Source organism: Muntiacus reevesi, chromosome 9 (assembly GCF_963930625.1).
Source record: "Muntiacus reevesi chromosome 9, mMunRee1.1, whole genome shotgun sequence".
Taxonomy (NCBI): Eukaryota; Metazoa; Chordata; class Mammalia; order Artiodactyla; family Cervidae; genus Muntiacus; species Muntiacus reevesi.
This window is the reverse complement of record NC_089257.1, coordinates 37,436,071-37,454,191: the sequence shown is the minus strand read 5'-3', so window position 1 is coordinate 37,454,191 and position 18,121 is coordinate 37,436,071. Positions and strand designations below refer to the sequence as shown.

The following is an 18,121-nucleotide window of genomic DNA, read 5'->3' as shown; positions in this document are numbered from 1 at the left end:
TAATTAGCCAGAGTTGTCTCTATGCTCTATCTTCAGCTCCTTTTCTCATTCTTCCTCACTTCTTGAATCACTGAAATCTGGCTTTGGTGCCTCTTTCACTCCACTGCCCAATGTCACCAGAGAGTGTGTTAGTCACTCAGTTCCAGGATTCTCTGTCCATGGGATTTCCCAGATAAGAATATTGGAGTGGGTTGCCATTTCCTTCTCCAGGGGATCTTCCCAACGCAGGGATTGAACCTGGGTCTCTGTCACTGCAGACAGATTCTGTACCATCTGAGCTACCAGCAAAAGCAATGTCACCAGTGTAAGTGTGTGTGTTAGTTGCTCAGTTGTGTCTGGCTCTTTGTGACCCCATGGACTGCCCAGCAGGCTCCTCTGTCCATGGAATTCTCCAGACAAGGGTACTAGAGTGGGTAGACATTCCATTCTCCAGGGGATCTTCCTACCCAGGGATCTAACCCAGGTTTCCCACATTGAAGGTGGATTCTTTACCATCTGAGCCACCAGGGAAGCCTGCCAATCCCAAGTACAGATACTAACTGTTGATTTCATTGTATGCAGGTATGGTACAAGGGTTATGTATATATTATCTGGTTTATAACTCTGGCCAAATAAAATTCTTTAATTTTCTCATCTGCACTTTCTCTATCTTCATATCTCACAGTCAAAGACATCACTATTCACATTGATTTAGGTTCCAAGTCTAGGCAATTTTTATTACTGTCTTTCTCATTCTCCACTCATCTAACTCATTAGCGGGTTTTCCTGACTCACAAACAAAAGGGAACCAAGTTACTGGGTTCTCAACTTCTAGTACAAATGATACTATTTGTAAGCTACATTTGGGCAGGCTCCCTGTGTTATTGATCACAGCTGTTATGTGTAGAGCAATGCTTGGCCCCTACTAGGCTTTTGCTAACCATATCCTGAATGAATGCATGTTGCAACAAACATTTGAAGTGATGCTATTACTATATCCATCTTATAGATGGGGAAACAGGCTTGCAGTGATTAAGCAATTTGCCTAAGTTCACACACCAAATATCAAAACCAGGATTCAAATCCAGGGTCTGACTCTAGTGCCAGCTCCATTATTCACGGTGCTGCCCTACTGAAATACACAGTTTAAAGGAAGGATTTTTTTTTTTAGCTGATATTAGGAGAAATTTTATTTGAAATTCCCCAATTCTTGAGAATAAAGTTCACGTGCCCCTTCACGCAATCTTGTAGGCACCGCATAGTTTGACTTCTTCGTTCGTCTCATCTCTCTTCGTGTCCTTTTCTCCCATTTCAACTATAATGAAAACTTCTCTTCCCAGCAACAAACACTCCCTCTCTCATCCATTCTGGAAAAACTTCCCCTAATTTCTCAATTCTGAGAGATTATAACAGGCAGTACTTATCCCAGCTGGCAGGACTTTACTAAAATAGTTACTTCTGTCTTTATTGTTCACTGCTGTGTCCCAGTGCCTAGGAAGTGGCTGGAAACAGACGAGGTACCTAGTTAATATTCATTGACTAAATGTGTGACAGGGCAAGGATTATTTTATCAGTTTACGGGTGGAAAGACCACGGTCCCTAGAGAGGTGAGGTATTTTGCGGTGCGTCAGCCACGAACTGGCAGAGCCTGGATTCGACACTAGGGTTCTACAGGCAGCCGTTCCAGACCACGCCTGCGCTCCTCGTTCCTCACTTCCGTCAGTTCCTATTAGCTCCACCTACTTCAGCCTGCGCCGTCTCCGAGACTAGTTTGACCCTCTAGCGGCCGCCGTAGCGCGTCGCCTTCGTTGCCGTGGGAAACGACCCGGGACCTGGGAGGGAGAAAAGACGTTTCCCGCCGGCGGGAGCTGCGGTTGTGGCGGCTAGGGGAGCTCAGCTGCGGCGGGGCACAGCGCCGCGGCACCATGGCGGACCAGTTTTATCTGGAAAATATAGACGAGTTCGTCACGGACCAGAACAAGATCGTGAGGAGCTAGGACTGGGGAATGCGGGCGTGCGACTGGGGTTTTGGGCCCAGTGAGGGCGGCAGGGGCCTTGATCCCTCTGCGTGTGGTTGCATGGGGCTGGTCCAGTGGAGACGGTCCCCATTCCTGGTGCCCCAGGCAGAGCGAGGACTCGCCGGGGAGGACTTCTGCCCCGCCGGCAGATCCAGGTTCCTCGGGTGGGCGTCCTGGGCTCTGCGCAGACCAAGGGCCACGGAGGTCGGGCGGGGAGGGAGGAGCCTTGATTGATGTTTCTAAGGCGTCTTCTTCACACGTTTCCTGCAAGGTGGTTGGCGTTTGAAGTCTCAAGTTTACAGTTGAGGAAATTGTGTTTTGACCGAGTTAAGTAACAAGTTGTTTAATCTGACCGTCAGTTGGTTTCGTTTTCCTGGAAGTTTGTTATTGATTCAGGCTTGACCTCCCTCACAGGGTTGAAGTAAAGATCAAGTGAGACGATGGATGTGAGAGCGTTTCTCAAATCGTGATGATTGAGAGCCCACTGTGAACTTTGGGTACACGTTATTGCGTGTACTTTTTACAGTGAAGCATAGAGGTCGGTGGAAGTAGCCTTAGAAAAGGTAGTTGGAGCAGAGAGGCCAAATAACTTGTGGTTAGTAAGGGATAATCCGTCTGCAGGAGACCTAGGTTTGATGCTTGGGTTGGGAAGATCTCCTGGGAGAAGGGAACGGCAACCCACTCCAGTATTTTTGCCTGGAGAATTCCATGGACAGAGGAGCCTGCTGGGCTATAGTCCATAGGGTCACAGAGGGTAGGACACGACTGAGAGCCTAACACACACAAGGGATAATCAGTTTTCCAGACTGTGTTCTGCTAGTGCTTTCCTCTACATCACACTGCCTTTGCCCAGCCTATGCTCAGTCTTCTAGTTACTGGAAACTCAGCGTTTAGAATTGAAAGACTTTGAGGGGAGGGTGACAGGTTACAAGGAAGTGGCAAATGACAGTTGAAGGAAGGATGGGAGGAAGAGCAAAGCTTGATGCCAGTAATTCCCAATCTAACCTCTGATAGAGTATTTATCCACTTCACTCATTCCCTGACCCCTGCACCATCTGTGCCTTTTAATATTTATGTGGCTGCAACTTTCTTCAGAAGTTTCTGAGTTGTACACTCCAAAGTAACTTAAGTTTCTGAGTGAGTTTGAGGATGATTTTTGGTGATGGCCCCATAAAAGGAGAGAAATGTGGAAAGAAGGACCAGGGTGAAACAGGGAGTGTAAGGAAATTGAGAGCTTTTCCTGTGTATATTCAACCTTTTTAGATTCTTGCATTAATCTATGATGCAGACTTCTTTGTAAAATAAATGTCTGAGTCCTACCTGCCCAGATGGATGTTTCTTGGCAAAACTGGGGTGGCATTTAATGTAATTTATAAGGCATAATTGCCTCAGAATCTTTAGGAGTCCTTTGGGCTGACCTGCGCTCTGCAGTCATCTAATAAACCTTTTTAAAAAACTCCTTCTTGTAGGTGACATACAAATGGCTGAGCTATACACTAGGAGTTCATGTTAATCAGGCCAAACAGTAAGTACAATTTATTACTAACTTTAATCAGATTGGAACTTTTTGTTTTGCTTGTTTGTTTTCTTTTACTTTGTTGTTAGCTTTACAGAGAGTCTCTTGATTAGAACGCCGCTCCCCCCCCACCCCCCACCCAGGGAAATGGGAAAGCGTAGTGTTTCTATTGCCTTTTACTGCTTTTGTCTATTAGTTAAGAGATGGGTGGATTTGTATACAAGTGTGTGGTGATATGTTTATTGGATTTATTTGTAGCCTTGCCTTCTGGTTAATCACTGTTATTTCAAAAATTTTATTAAATGGGCTAGCCAGTTCTGTTTACATCTCAGATTTCTATGTCTGTTATCTCAAACGTCTTCTTTGCGTTTTCACATGTGCTTCTTAGGTCTCTGGGTGTTATTGAAGTACTTCCATAATGAGGTCAACAGGTGTTTGACGCAGGCTGTATAACAGTATAAGACAGGGGAGAACACTTAAGAGAAACTAAAAAGGGAGGGTTTAGGATGACACCGAGTATTACCCTTCTTGAATTTTGCCCTATTACCTTCCTTGCTGAAAGTTGTAGTCCAACTTGGAATCAAAATGGAAAAGGCAGGATTTCTTCACCTGCAAATGTCCAGTGAGTAAGAATTGGTGAATAGACTGAGAGCACATATATTGAGTTAAATACTCATTTCATTTGCTTTATTCCTGATGGTGGTCTGATTTTTCCCTATTCTTTGAATCATAGAAACATTCTGTGAGTCTTAGAAAAATCCTTGATCTCTAGAATGGGTTGATTTGGCTTGCTGTTTGAGAGATACAGAAGTTTATTTTATGGTAAATCACAGTTTTTTTATTCTTAATGCCAGAAGCAGGGAGAAAAATCTTACATTCATGATAAACATTGCAACGAGGAATTCAGTCTTTATTTGTAATGGAAAGCCCCAGCTTCGTGTTCCTGTCTCGTGTACGTACATGTGTCCACCTGCTCTCAGGTGCTTGCACTCAGGCCACACGAGAACACGCGCTTCAGGGGGCTCCTGGGCCAGCTCTCCTGCCTGGGGAACTGAGGCAAACTAGCTGAGAGGAGGGTCTAGCTTACATAACGTATAGGTAGAAACTTGATTTCTAGACTCGTGCCCCACTCCCCCACTCCAGTCCCAGCAGGTATTTGAGGTTCACGTCCCTCCTCAGCTCCTCATCACAACAGTTAAGTGTTTACAGAGCTTCTAGGAGTTTTATTTATTTATTTTTGGCTGCGTTGGGTCCTCGTTGCTGGCGCGGGGGCTTTCTCTAGTTGCTGCAGGTGGGAGCTACTCGCTGGTTGCCGTGCACAGGCTTCTCACTGCTGTGGCTTCTCCTGTTGTGGAGCCAGGGCTCTAGAGCATGAGGGCTTCAGTAGCTGTGACATACAGGCTAAATTGCTCCATAGCTTGTGGGATCTTCCCAAACCAGAGATCAAACCTGCATCCCCTGCATTGGCAGATGGATTCTTAATCGCTAGACCACCAAGGAAGTCCCCTAGTTTTGACTGAGATGTTTACACCTTCAAGACTTAAAACTCTTGGCTCAGGGCTAGGTTTATACTGATTTTGACTGATTTTATAACCTATATCAGTATAGGTTTATACTGATTTTAACCATTACTACTAATATATAAGCCTATTGAGATTAAAGGTGCATATTAAGGACTGGAGATGAAATAAAGTTGCCTGGAATTTTACTGTAGCTACCCTTATTTCCTATAATTTTTATGGAATTAATACACACATTCTAGCCCTTGCCTGTCTACCAGCTTTATCCCGTAGCACTTTCTACATCATTTATACTCTAGCCATATTTACCTTTCTGTTCCTTAGATATGCCAAGCCCATTCTCACCCAAGGAAATTTGTACCATTCTCTCTGCCTGGAATGCTCTTCTCACAGCTTTCCTCACTGTACACGGTTCAGCTCAAATTTCACACATTACTTCATGTAACAGCTCTTTCCTAATGCTCTACTCCTCTCTCTCTGTGTCTGTTAATTTTTTTTATAATTATTTTTTAAAAGCCTTCTTTAGATATATTTCATATATCGTACAGTTCACCTATTTAGATTATACAACTCAGTGATTTTTAATATATTTACAGAGTTGTGCAGTCAGCACTATAGTTAATCTGAGAAGATATTCATCACCCCAGAAAAGAAACCCTGTATCCATTAGCAGTCCTTCATCATTCCTGCCCCCCAGCCCCCCAGCATCAGGCAACCACTAGTACACCTTCTGTCTATAGATTTGCCTATGCCGGACATTTCATATAAATGGGATCATATAATAAGCAATCTTGTGTGTCTGATTCCCTCCACTTAGCATATCTCCACAGTTTGTCTATGTTAAAGCATGTGTCAGTACTTCATTCCTTTCTGTGGTTGAATAATGTTCCATTATATAGTGTAAGTTCTCTAGGGCTGCCATAACAGAATACTACAAATGGGTGGCTTGAAACAACAGAAGTTTATTGTCTCAGTTTTGGAGGCTTAAAGTCCAAAATTAAGATGTTGGCCAGGCCATGTTCCTTCTGAAACTTGTACAGAAAAATCCTTCCTTGCTTCTTCCTAGCTTCTGGTGGTTTACTAGCAGTCTTTGGCATTCCTTGGTTTGTAGCTGTGTAACCCCACTGTCTGCCTTCCTAGTCACTTGGCATGCTTCCTGTGTGTTTGTCTCCACATAGCCATCTTATAAGGATACAGTCGTAGATTAGGAGCCCACCCTACTCCAGTATGACCTGTCTTAACTAATTACATCTGCAAAGGCCCTGTTTCCAAATCGTGTCATACTTTGAGGTAGTACTGGTGGTTAGTTTTTCAACATGTCTTTTTGGGGGGACACAAATCAACCCATAACATATGGATATACAACATTTTATTTGTCCATTCACCAACTGATGGACATTTGGGTAGTTTCCACATTTGGGGCTTTAATGAATAATGCTACCGTGAACATTTGTGTACAAGTTTTTGTGTAGACATATGTTTTCAGTTCTTTTAGTATACACCTAAGATTGGAATTTCTGGGTCATATGTAACATTTTGAGGAGCTGAGGTGATTAACTGTTTTTCAGAATGACTATACTGTTTTACAATCCCACCAACAAGGTATGAGGTTCTACTTCTTCAACATTCTTGTCAACTCTTTCTACCATCTGTCTTTTAATTTTAGCCATCCTAGTGAGTATGAAGTTTTATCATTACGTTTTTGATTTGCATTTCTGTAATGGCTAATGATATTGATCATGTTTTTCTGTGCTCATTAACCATATGTGTATCTTCTTTGGAGAAATACATGTCCAGATCCTTTGCCCATTTTTTTCCATGGGTTTTTTTTTTTTTTTTTTTCTTTACTATTATTGAATTGTAAGAGTGAGTTCTTTATGTATTCAAGTCTGGACTTGTTTATTTGACTGTGCTGGGTCTTAGTTGTAGTGTGAGGGATCCTTTTTGGTTGTGTCATGTGGCAAATTTTTAGTTGCAGCATGCGATCTCCTAGTTGCGGTATGCAAGCTCTTAGTTGCTGCATATGAGATTGAACCCTGGCCTCCTGCACTGGGAGTGCTGAGTGTTGGACACAGGACCACCAGGGAAGCCCCTCTACATATTCTAGATGCACTGTCCTGATCAGATAATGATTTCACCCATTCTGTGGGTTGTCTTTGCACTTTCTTCATGGTGTCCTGTGAAGCACAGCAGTTCTTATTATTGGGAGTGTCTAATTTTTTTTTCTTCTGTTGCTTGTGCTTTTCATATTGTATCTAAGGAGGCTTAGTCTAATCCAAGTAAATCTTGAAGATTTAATTCTGTGTTTTCTTCTGAGAGTTCTATAGTCTTAGCTCTTAAATCAGTAATTATCACTTTAACATTTCTACATACTTTGTTCTTATTATACTTCCTCACAGTAAGAGTACACTATAGTTTTCATATTAGATGTGGTTCAAGATAACTTATAAATGAAGCCCTAAAATGTGTATAGGCATACCTTATATTATTGTACTCCTCTTTATTGCATTTTGCAGATACTACATTTTTTCCTTTCTTTTTTTTTTTTTTTTTTTTTTACAAATTGGAGGTTTGCAGTAACCCTGCATTGAGCAAGTTGGTGAGTGCCATTTTTGCAGTAGCGTTTGCCTATTTCTTGTCTCTGGGTCACATTTTGGTAATTCTCATTATGTTTCAAACCCTCCATCAGTAAGCAGATTATGACTTGCTATAGGCTCAGATGATGGCTAGCATTTTTAACAATAAATTAAAAAAAAAAAAAATTTGTTACTTGGCCTCATCGGGTCTTAACTTGTGGCATACGGGCTTTTTTGTTGTGCTGCTCGGACTCTCCAGTCGTGATGCGCAGGCTTAGTTGCCCTGCAGCATGTGGAATCTTACTTACCTTACCAGGGGTCGAACATGTGTCTCCTGCATTGCAAGACAGATTCTTAACCACTGTACCACCAGGGAAGTCCACAATAAATTATTTTTTAATTAAGGTGTATACATTGTTTTGTAAACATAATGGTGTTACATCCTTAATAGACTACAGTATAGTGTAAACATAGCTGTTACATTCACTGGGAAACCAAAAATTTATTTGCTTTATTTTGATACTTTATTGCAGTGGTCTGGAAGTGAACCTACAATATCTGTGGAGTATACCTATAAATAATAACTATTTTTTCAGGCATCATTTTGCATATGGTGTAAGGAAAGGGCCCAACTTCATTCTTTTGATGTGGAAATCCAGTGTTCCGGCATTTCATAATTCTTACTTCCAGCTGACATTTTCTCACTTATTGTATGCCCTCCCACTAGAATATAAGCTCCGTGAAGGCAGGGAGCATGTTTATCAGATTCATCACTGTTCCAGTTACTGTTGCTTTGTAACAAATTGCCCCAGGTTTAGCAACTTGAAACAACCATTTTATTATGTTCATAGATTCTTCTCATTTAGAACTTGGGCATGGTGCAATGAGAATGGTTGTCTCTGTTCCATGATGTCTGGTGCCTCAGCTGAGAGGCGTCAGTGACTGAAGCCTGATCATGTGTAGGCATCTTTATTTTCATGTCTGGCAGTTGTTGCTGGCTGTCAGCTGGGACTTCAGCAGGGGCTGTTGACCAGTCGTGTGTGTGACCTGTTTATATGGCCTGGGCTTCTTAAGAGCATGTTCTCAGGTAGTGAGGCTTCTTACCCAGCAATTCACAGCTCTAAAAACTCACGCTCCAGTGGAAGGCAGCAGTTGATTGCCTTTTCTTACTGGCCTCAGAAGTCAAGCAGTGTCCCCTCTGCTTCATTATTTTGGTTACAATGAATCTCTAGGCTTCCCAGATTCAAGGGGCGAGGATGACTCCACCTGTCTATGGGACTATGAAGAAGAGCATGCAGAATGGGAGATGTTGTGGCAGCCATCTTTGGAAAATACAGTCTGCCACAATCATTGTATCTTCACACCTGACTCATAATATTGTTGTTCAGTCACTAAGTCATATCCAACTCTTTGCATCCCCATGGATAGCAGCACACCAGGCTCCTCTGTTCTCCATCTCCCAGAATTTGCTCAGATCGTGTCTGTTGGGTCAGTGATGCTATCTAACCATCTCATCATCTGCCACACCCTTCTCCTTTTGCCTTCCATCTTTCCCAGATCATAATAGGTGCCAGTGAATATGAGTTGAGTGAGTTCTGGGCACTGTGGTAGATATTTTCACATATGTTTATCTCATGTAATATTTATAACAATCCAGTATAATGGGTGTTATCAATCTCTTTTAACACATGAGAAAACAGAGACTTCGAGTGTCCTGTCATCCTTTTTCTCTTATCTGTAGTGAAAGCATTTAAATTATTGTTGGCACAGAGGGCAGTGACTGGGCATGGTTGTTACTGTTTGCCTGGAGTCAATAAAGAAATATTTTTTCAGGTTTTACTACATTTTTAGCGTTATTCTAGGCTCTGTTATAAAACAGCAAACTTGACAGACAAGGTCTTTCTCATCATTGACTTAAGATAGTTTCAGGCTATAAAACTGCTGTGAAGGAATTAGATTAGGGAAGATAATAGAGACTATACACCTTATATATCTTAGGGAAAATTTTGGGTAGAATTGATCAGGAGGGATGAGGAGGTGTATAGTTAATCATGTGGGTAGGAAGTGCATCTTGTAGGAAGTCATATTTATTGTCATTCATGTTTAAGAATATTTCGCATGTTTTGTTGCTGAGATGTTTGACATAATCAAATTAGATGAACATGTTTTAGAGATTCAGAAGACATTTAGAAAATTTTAAAGAGTTTGTGCACTGTTGACCATCTTGTTAATATAAAACAGAACTGGTTGATCTGGTGAGACGGGTGCACAGAGGACAATGACTGTAATAATGCAAGCAAGACTATGAGTTGTTGATAAAAGACAATGCATTTCACCAGCAAGCTGAGAGTATCTTGGTATAGTCCCTGCCTACCATTTCTTCTGCTAGTATGGTCCTAACTAGCATAATTAAACCAAAATGTTCATGACTCTGTGTCCCTCATCTTTTCTAACATAACTGCTGCCTGGAAGGAAATACTACAGAGAACAGGAGAGAGGAATCAGCAAAAATGCTGATTTTTTTCCTCCTCAGGGTGTTTATAGTCTAGTGGGGATGGCAGATACATAAACAATTACAATACAGTGTGGTAAGTGCTATAATAACAGATGTGGGATAGTTCCTGTTAGAACTTAGAAGGCAAGGCTGCCCTGCTCGCTTAGTGGTGTTAGGGAAGACTTCACATAGGAGATAATAACTGAGCTGTTGTCTTGATGAGGAATTAGGTAGATGAGGTCTGAGAAGAACATTCTAGGCAGAAGGAAGGGCATACAAAAGAGCTAGGAGAACTGCAGAATGTTTCATAAGGCTGAAAATAGTGTGAGTATGGGAGAATGGTGAGACATACAGGGGCCAGAAGAAGAAAAGTCTTACATGTCACTGATGGAACTGTGGCTCCTTAGGGGATAGGGCGCTACTGAAAACTTTTGAACAAAGAGTAATACTTCAGATAAGAATAACCAGCTACCTTTTCAACAGTAGTTAATGGCTAATGGGTATCTCAGATTTAACATGCCCCAAAACTTAATTCCTAATTCTTCTCCACCCACCTCCCACCATCACCTCCTTCTGCTTTTCTCCATCTCAGTGAATGACAACTTCATTCTTTGAGTTGCTTAGTCCAGTCATCCTTGATTTCTCTTTCTCTCATACCTCACAATCAGTCCATCAGCAAATCCTGTTGTTTCTTCCTTTAAGATGTACCCAGAATTCATCCACTAATTAGTACCACCCTAGTGGTACTAGGTGAGTGGCCTAGTCTGAGCCACCATCATCTCTAGCCTGAATTATTGCAGTAGCCTTGTAACTGGTCTTCTGCTTCCTTCCTTGCTCCTTAATAGTATATTCTCCACACAGCAGTCAGAAATCCTCCTAAAAAGTGAGATCATGTTATTTGTGCTCTAATCCTTCTAATGACTTCCTTCCTAATGGGCCACAAAGCCCTACATGTCTCGCACTTGGCTCTTCTTTCCTTCTTCCTTATTCAGCACACTCACCTTTTCTGTTCCTTGCCTCAGAACCTTCAGATTTATTGTTTTTTCTGCCTAGAACATTCTTTGCTGAGATACCCACATTGGTGGCTCTGTAACTTCCTGCAGGGCTCTGTTCATGAGGCTTTCCCTAATCTTACATAAATAGCAAAACTTCTTATACACTCTATTCTTGTCTTTTTTCCTCTCTATAGATTTACTACCACCTGACTTCTTATTTGTTTATTATTTGTCTCTCTTTTCTGCAGTACAGATTCTAAATGGTTAAGAACTTTGACTGCTTTGTTCACTATTCTATCCCCAAGGCATAGAGCATGAGGTGGCCACCCAGTTAAGTTTTGTTGACAGATGACTTGATTTGCATTTCTAAAACTTCACCTTGGCAGCCTTGTGAATAGTGAGTGGGAAGGGGGTGGGAGGAAGACATTGACCCTTGGAATTGAAATAGTCCAGTCAAGAGATTTAGAGGGCAGGGAGTCAAGAATTACTTGGGAGGTAAAATTGACAAGATTTGGCACGTCACCAGACTGGGAGAAGTGAGCGATAATGACTCCCAGATTTCTGGCTTGGATGGTTTGAGCAGATGATGTTGTTGTTGGGAATAAATGAAGCCAGGAGGGTGAATGAAGTGGGTCAAAAAGAGTATGTCGTAAGGTGACCAGTCATCCTTGGTGTGCCCAAGACTACTGGTTTTAGCACTAAAATCCATGTGAGGAAATACCTCAGATCCAGGCAAACCCAGATGATTGGTCACTCTAATGCAGAGTGAAAAGGTAGCTGAAGACAACCCCAGCAGTATAGAAGGGGAGGAGGAAGTCAAGTCTGTGCAGGAAGTAGAGCAGAGCCAGTTCAAGAGCAGCAGGAGATGAGTGAGGCATTGGATCAAGGAAGCTAAGAGAGTTGTCCACAGTATAGGTTGAGTTTTCCTTGGTACTTTTGTTTCTAGCCATCCTTGGCAAAAGTATGACATGTTATAGAGGCTTGGTAAAAGTTTCTTGAAATAACACAAATGATGTCTCTTTGATGTTAAACTGTAAGTTATTGAGGGGAGTCAGCTTCTGATGCTAATCAGATCACAAGGATAAAAACGGATGTAGGGAATGTTACTAAAAGCAACATTATTTCTACATTGAATATTTGGCAGTCTTAGGTTAAGGAATACTGGGCAGTGTGAGTAAACTGTTACTTTGTGGTTTTGAAACAACATTGATTCTGAATGATCCTAAAATTGGAATTTCAGAGCCGGACCATTGTGATCATCTATAAGATGGTTCTTAAATGTTTTGGAGTAATCCTTCTGCAAATCTGTTGAAAACCTTGAACTATCTCCACCTTCTCCCCGCCTCCTTCTCCTTGCAAAACACACATTTTGTTTACAATATTGAGGGGTGAAGGGTTATGGATCACAGGGTAAAAGAACTGCCAATCTCATACAGCCCTCTGTAATTATACCTCAGGATATAAAGAGGCCTAGAAAAACTATTTTATCCAGGGTCACATGTCTAAATAGTAACTGAACGTATTCTTAATTGATTATTCTAGCCATTACATGCCTTCTTTTAATGCAGGCTCAGTCTCACTTGACCGATTATTAGATTTATGTCAGTTGTTTGGTCACTGTGCTGGCTGTATACAAGTTGACCCCACCCTCTATGTTCCATCATCTTTTTTAAATTTTTTGTCCATGAACAGAGCAAAAATATTCTGTATAATGTTCGATGGACTATCAGATTTACTATACCTAACTTTTAAGTCATGAATTAAGAGTTGGTGAGGTAAACTTTTACTAATGACTTACTTGTGCATTTTGTTTGTAACAGGATGCTCTATGATTACGTTGAAAGGAAGCGAAAGGAAAATTCAGGAGCCCAACTGCATGTCACCTATTTAGTGTCTGGCAGTCTCATTCAGAATGGACATTCTGTAAGTTCTCAGAATCTTATAATGAGTTTAAATGTGTTTGAGCTATTAATAGTGTTATGTAACATAACACAGAGCAAAAACAACAAGATCCCAGTATTATGGAAATTTTAGAAAGCTACTTGAAGACAGTGATTATTTTGAATTTTTAGACTAAACCTAAAACTCTTGGAAAGTTTGGGTAATATCAATACAGAGACTATTATCATCATTGTACAATTTCCCTAGGCAATAAGACATTCCAGACTGCTTCTGTTCCGCTTTCTTCCTTTTGAAGCTATACTGGGGACAATGGTGGTTAATTTCCAGCCTGTTCAGATGTCAAGCCACACAGGTGTTCTGCAAGTGCAATTTTTTTTTTAAGTGAACTTGATTTTAATTTGAGCTTTCACCCCAGAAGCTCTGCTGAAATAACTCCATTCCTTCTCCTGTACCGGACTGATTCTTGGGAACTTATTTCCTTCTTTCCTGCTTCCTCCCCAAACTGAGGAACACCTCTTCAGTTCTCACTTCCTAAACCTCACCTGAAGACTCTTTTGATCCCATACCACCAGCCCTAGAGAATTAGCCCAAGGATCAAGATCCTCAGAGAATCACTGATGCATGTTTTCCTCTTCTCTTTTGACTTTCCCTGTAACTAGTAAGTTCAGAAGCCAGATTTATCAAAATACTTAATGGATTTGTCTTGTGTCAGTAGAGTTGAGTGTGAAATTCCAGACTGGAATGGCAATTTAGCAATTTATAAAGAGAAACAGAACTATGATCAATGCAAAGAAATAGAGGAAAACAATAGAATGGGAAAGACTAGAGATCTCTTCAAGAAAATTAGAGATACCAAGGGAACATTTCATGCGAAGATGGGCTCAATAAAGGACAGAAATGGTATGGACCTGACAGAGCAGAAGATATTAAGAAGAGGTGGCAAGAATACACAGAAGAACTGTACAAAAAAGATCTTAACGCCCCGGTTAATCACGATGGTGTGATCACTCACCTAAAGCCAGACATCCTGGAATGTGAAGTCAAGTGGGCCTTAGGAAGTATCACTTCAAGCAAAGTGAGTGGAGGTGATGGAATCCCAGTTGAGCTATTTCAAATCCTAAAAGAAGATGCTGTGAAAGTGCTGCACTCAATATGCCAGCAAATTTGGAAAACTCAGCAGTGGCCACAGGACTGGAAAAGGTCAGTTTTCATTCCAATCCCTAAGAAAGGCTATCCCAAAGAATGCTTAAGCTACCACACAATTGCACTCATCTCACATGCTAGTAAAGTAATGCTCAAAATTCTCCAAGCCAGGCTTCAGCAATACGTGAACCATGAACTTCCAGATGTTCAAGCTGGTTTTAAAAAAGGCAGGGGAACCAGAGATCAAATTGCCAACATCTGCTGGATTATCAAAAAAGCAAGAGAGTTCTAGATAAACATCTATTTCTGCTTTATTGACTATGCCAAAGCCTTTGACTGTGTGGATCACAATAAACTGTGGAAAATTCTGAAAGAGATGGGAATACCAGACCACTTGACCTGCCTCTTGAGAAACCTGTATGCAGGTCAGGAAGCAACAGTTAGAACTGGACATGGAACAACAGACTGGTTCCAAATAGGAAAAGGAGGACGTCAAGGCTGTATATTGTCACCCTGCTTATTTAACTTATATGCAGAGTACATCATGAGAAATGCTGGGCTAGAAGAAGCACACACTAGAATCAAGATTGCCAGGAGAAATATCAATAATCTCAGATACGCAGATGACACCACCCTTATGGCAGAGAGTGAAGAGGAACTAAAAAGCCTCTTCATGAAAGTGAAAGAGAAGAGTGAAAAAGTTGGCTTAAAGCTTAACATTCAGAAAACTAAGATCATGGCATCTGGTCCCATCAATTCATGGCAAATAGATGGGGAAACAATGGAAACAGTGACAAATTTTATTTTGGGGGGCTCCAAAATCACTGCAGATGGTGACTGCAGCCGTGAAATTAAAAGATGCTTACTCCTTGGAAGGAAAGTTATGACCAACCTAGACAGTATATTCAAAAGCAGAGACATTACTTTGCCAACAAAGGTCTGTCTAGTCAAGGCTATGGTTTTTCCAGTAGTCATGTATGGATGTGAGAGTTGGACTGTAAAGAAAGCTGAATGCCGAATAATTGATGCTTTTGAAGTGTGGTGTTGGAGAAGACTCTTGAGAGTCCCTTGGACTGCAAGGAGATCCAACCAGTCCATCCTAAAGGAGATCAGTCCTGGGTGTTCATTGGAAGGACTGATGTTGAAGCTGAAACTAATACTTTGGCCACCTCATGCGAAGAGCTGACTAATTTGAAAAGACCCTGATGATGGGAAAAATTGAGGGCAGGAAGAAAAGGGAACGACAGAGGATGAGATGGTTGGATGATAACACCGACTCAATGGACATGGGTTTGGGTAGGCTCTGGGAGTTGGTGATGGACAGAGAGGCCTGGCGTGCTGCACCTCATGGGATCGCAAAGAGTTGGACATGACTGAGCAACTGAACTGAACTCAACTGAAGGGCTATCAGATACTTATATTCTATGACTAGCATATTCTTTCCTTGTTGGTAAACTGTTTGGCAAGCCAGATGTTAATTAGATATTTGCAAGTGTAGATGAAATCAGATATCATTATATATCAGAAATAAGATTAAGCAGACCTGATTCAAAGATGCATAGATTTTCTGTGGCTTGTTAAACAGGTAAGTAATTTTTATTTTTCCAGTGATTATTATTACTGTAAAAATTGCTTGATAATACATAGAAAGTAGAAGTCTCCTTCTAATCTCATCCTGCAGAGTCTGCCAAAGGATTATTTGAATGTTTAAAGGAAATGATTGGTTGATTCTTTTTGTGATGTTAGAGGTTGTTGGCCTGACCCATTTTTAATTAGGTTCCCCTTTAGCTTTTCATGTAATGATTTTAGCTGAGATTGATTTTTATCATTACCTTGATCATTATTTCTCTAGGAGTTACAAAATGGTGATGTTCTAATTCTGTCATTCCTTCTGGATTTACTGGCTGGAATGTTTCTATAAAGAAGAACTGTCTCTCACCAACTAGCAATATTTTCCCCAATTTTTTTTTTTTTTTTTTTTTTTTTGATAAACAGCTCAAGGGGCCTGCCCCAGGCCAGGCTCTGGGTTTATGGATGCTGAACTTACTCGTGTGTTGCGCTTAACAGGAACCCACTGAATCAGAGCTCTACTCTCATTTACATTGTTTTAGCACTGGCATTTCCACTGTGTTGTTTTTATGCATTTCTAATATCCCCTGAGGCAGCCTTTAGAGATACTAAACTGTCTCAGCTGCCATGTTTTCTCCTGAGGGTACCAATTATTGTTTTTAGGGCTCCTGTTACATAGGTTTGAGTGATTAGTTCCTAATGCTCTTTTTCTCATAAGCTCTGCAGTTTTTATTGTACAGTTTTGCAGAACATGACATTTTTAAGAATGCTTGTTTTTTTTAAGAGAAAATGCATTATGAAGACATACCAATATTCTCAGTTCAGATTTACAATTACATTTTTAAAAAACTTACTCAATTTTATATTACTCTTTTTTTCTTATGTTGTAAACTTTGGTTGTCCTAACATTAAAATGAATATGTATTTGCTTTAGCCAGATACATGAGATTTAGAAAAGCAAAACCAATAATTTTGCTAGCAATATGATGACTAAAGGCAGTTTAAGGTTTGTAAGTGATCCCAAGCATTACTCTGGCAGTTATAGTAGTATTTCTCATTCCTCATTACAGCCACATGATCCTACATTGGTGGATATACCTTAGTTTATTCAGCTCCCTTATTGATATGGCAGTTATAGAAATATTTCTCATTCCTCATTATAGCCACATGATCCTACATTGATGGATATACCTTAGTTTATTCATCAGTCCCTTATTGATAGTTATTTGAGTTATTTACAATCTGATTATTACATATAGTGCCACAGTAAATAGCTCAGTGTGTATGTGTTTTGTATGTTTTTGCCAGAGTGTTTTAAGATTACGTTCCGAGAGGTAGGCTATATATGAACTTTGCTGAATATTGCTAAATACTCTCCATTTTCCATTCCTACCAGCAGTGTATGAGAGCACCTGTTCCTACACAGCACATGTCCTGTTCAGGATCATCTGCATTTCTCTTTTATGAACTCTGTCTTCATACTTCTTGCTTATTTTCTAAAGGATTGTTAGTCTTTGTTTTCTCTATTTTAGAAGCTATACGTTAGCCCTTTGTGATGTAAGTTGTAAATATTTTCCCCACTTGACCATTTGTCTTTTTACTTAAAATTGTTGGTTTTTTGTTATCCAAAAATGATTTGTTAGTTTTTATGGATTATTTCAGTTACTTCTGGGTTTTGAATTGCAGTCAAGAAACTTTTCTTTATTCTCAGGTTATATTAGTTTGTAGAAGAATTCACCCATATTTTCTTCTTGTGCATATATGGTTTAATTCTTTACTTTTAGATCTCTGATCCATTTAGAATTTATTTTTTTGTATGGTATGAGACAGATCCAGTTTTTAACTGGTTCCATATGATTATACAGTAATTCTCATTATGTTACTTACTGAAAATTCCTCTTTTCCTTGGAATAGGCAAAGGGCAAGTTTGAGATGCTGTATTTTTTTAATTTGGGGTTTTGGGGGTTTTTTGGTTTTGTTATTTATGTATATATATATATATATATATATATACTCTCTCACTTTCCTGAACCTGATTGAGAAATTTTAAAGAAAGCAAGTTAAAAATGAGTCTGGAACATATATTTTCAGAGGAATCTAATGTTTCTAATTTTATATCCCAGTGCAGTTGAATTATTGGTAAGGAACCTTTAAAACTGCAAGTTGCACTATTAATACTTTAAAGACTAATGAAGTGTTATTTCCTTGCAGTGCCACAAGGTTGCAGTAGTGAGAGAAGATAAATTGGAAGGTAAGTATTTTAGCGATTTAGCAAGTTTTTCCTCTTAGGGCATCAGTGTCATTAACATTGCATGTATATTTAGCTGTTTTACTGGAGAGCCATATATTCTTTTATTAGTAGTTTTTGAAACATGTTAAAATATGATACTTCACTAACTTCCATTTTTA

The 18,121-nt window shown here is 40.2% G+C and overlaps 1 protein-coding gene across 1 annotated transcript in view; it reads left to right on the top strand.

Annotated features, from left to right (window-relative positions):
• Positions 1–1,814: 1,814 nt before the first annotated feature.
• Positions 1,815–18,121, top strand: part of POLD3 (DNA polymerase delta 3, accessory subunit) — a 44,318-nt gene continuing 28,011 nt past the window's right edge. The window contains exons 1-4 of the mRNA XM_065945193.1: positions 1,815–1,964; positions 3,467–3,522; positions 12,919–13,021; positions 17,924–17,963. Coding sequence (XP_065801265.1) covers positions 1,905–1,964; positions 3,467–3,522; positions 12,919–13,021; positions 17,924–17,963 — 259 coding nt within the window. The 5' untranslated portion in view covers positions 1,815–1,904. The remainder of the gene's footprint in view (positions 1,965–3,466; positions 3,523–12,918; positions 13,022–17,923; positions 17,964–18,121) is intronic.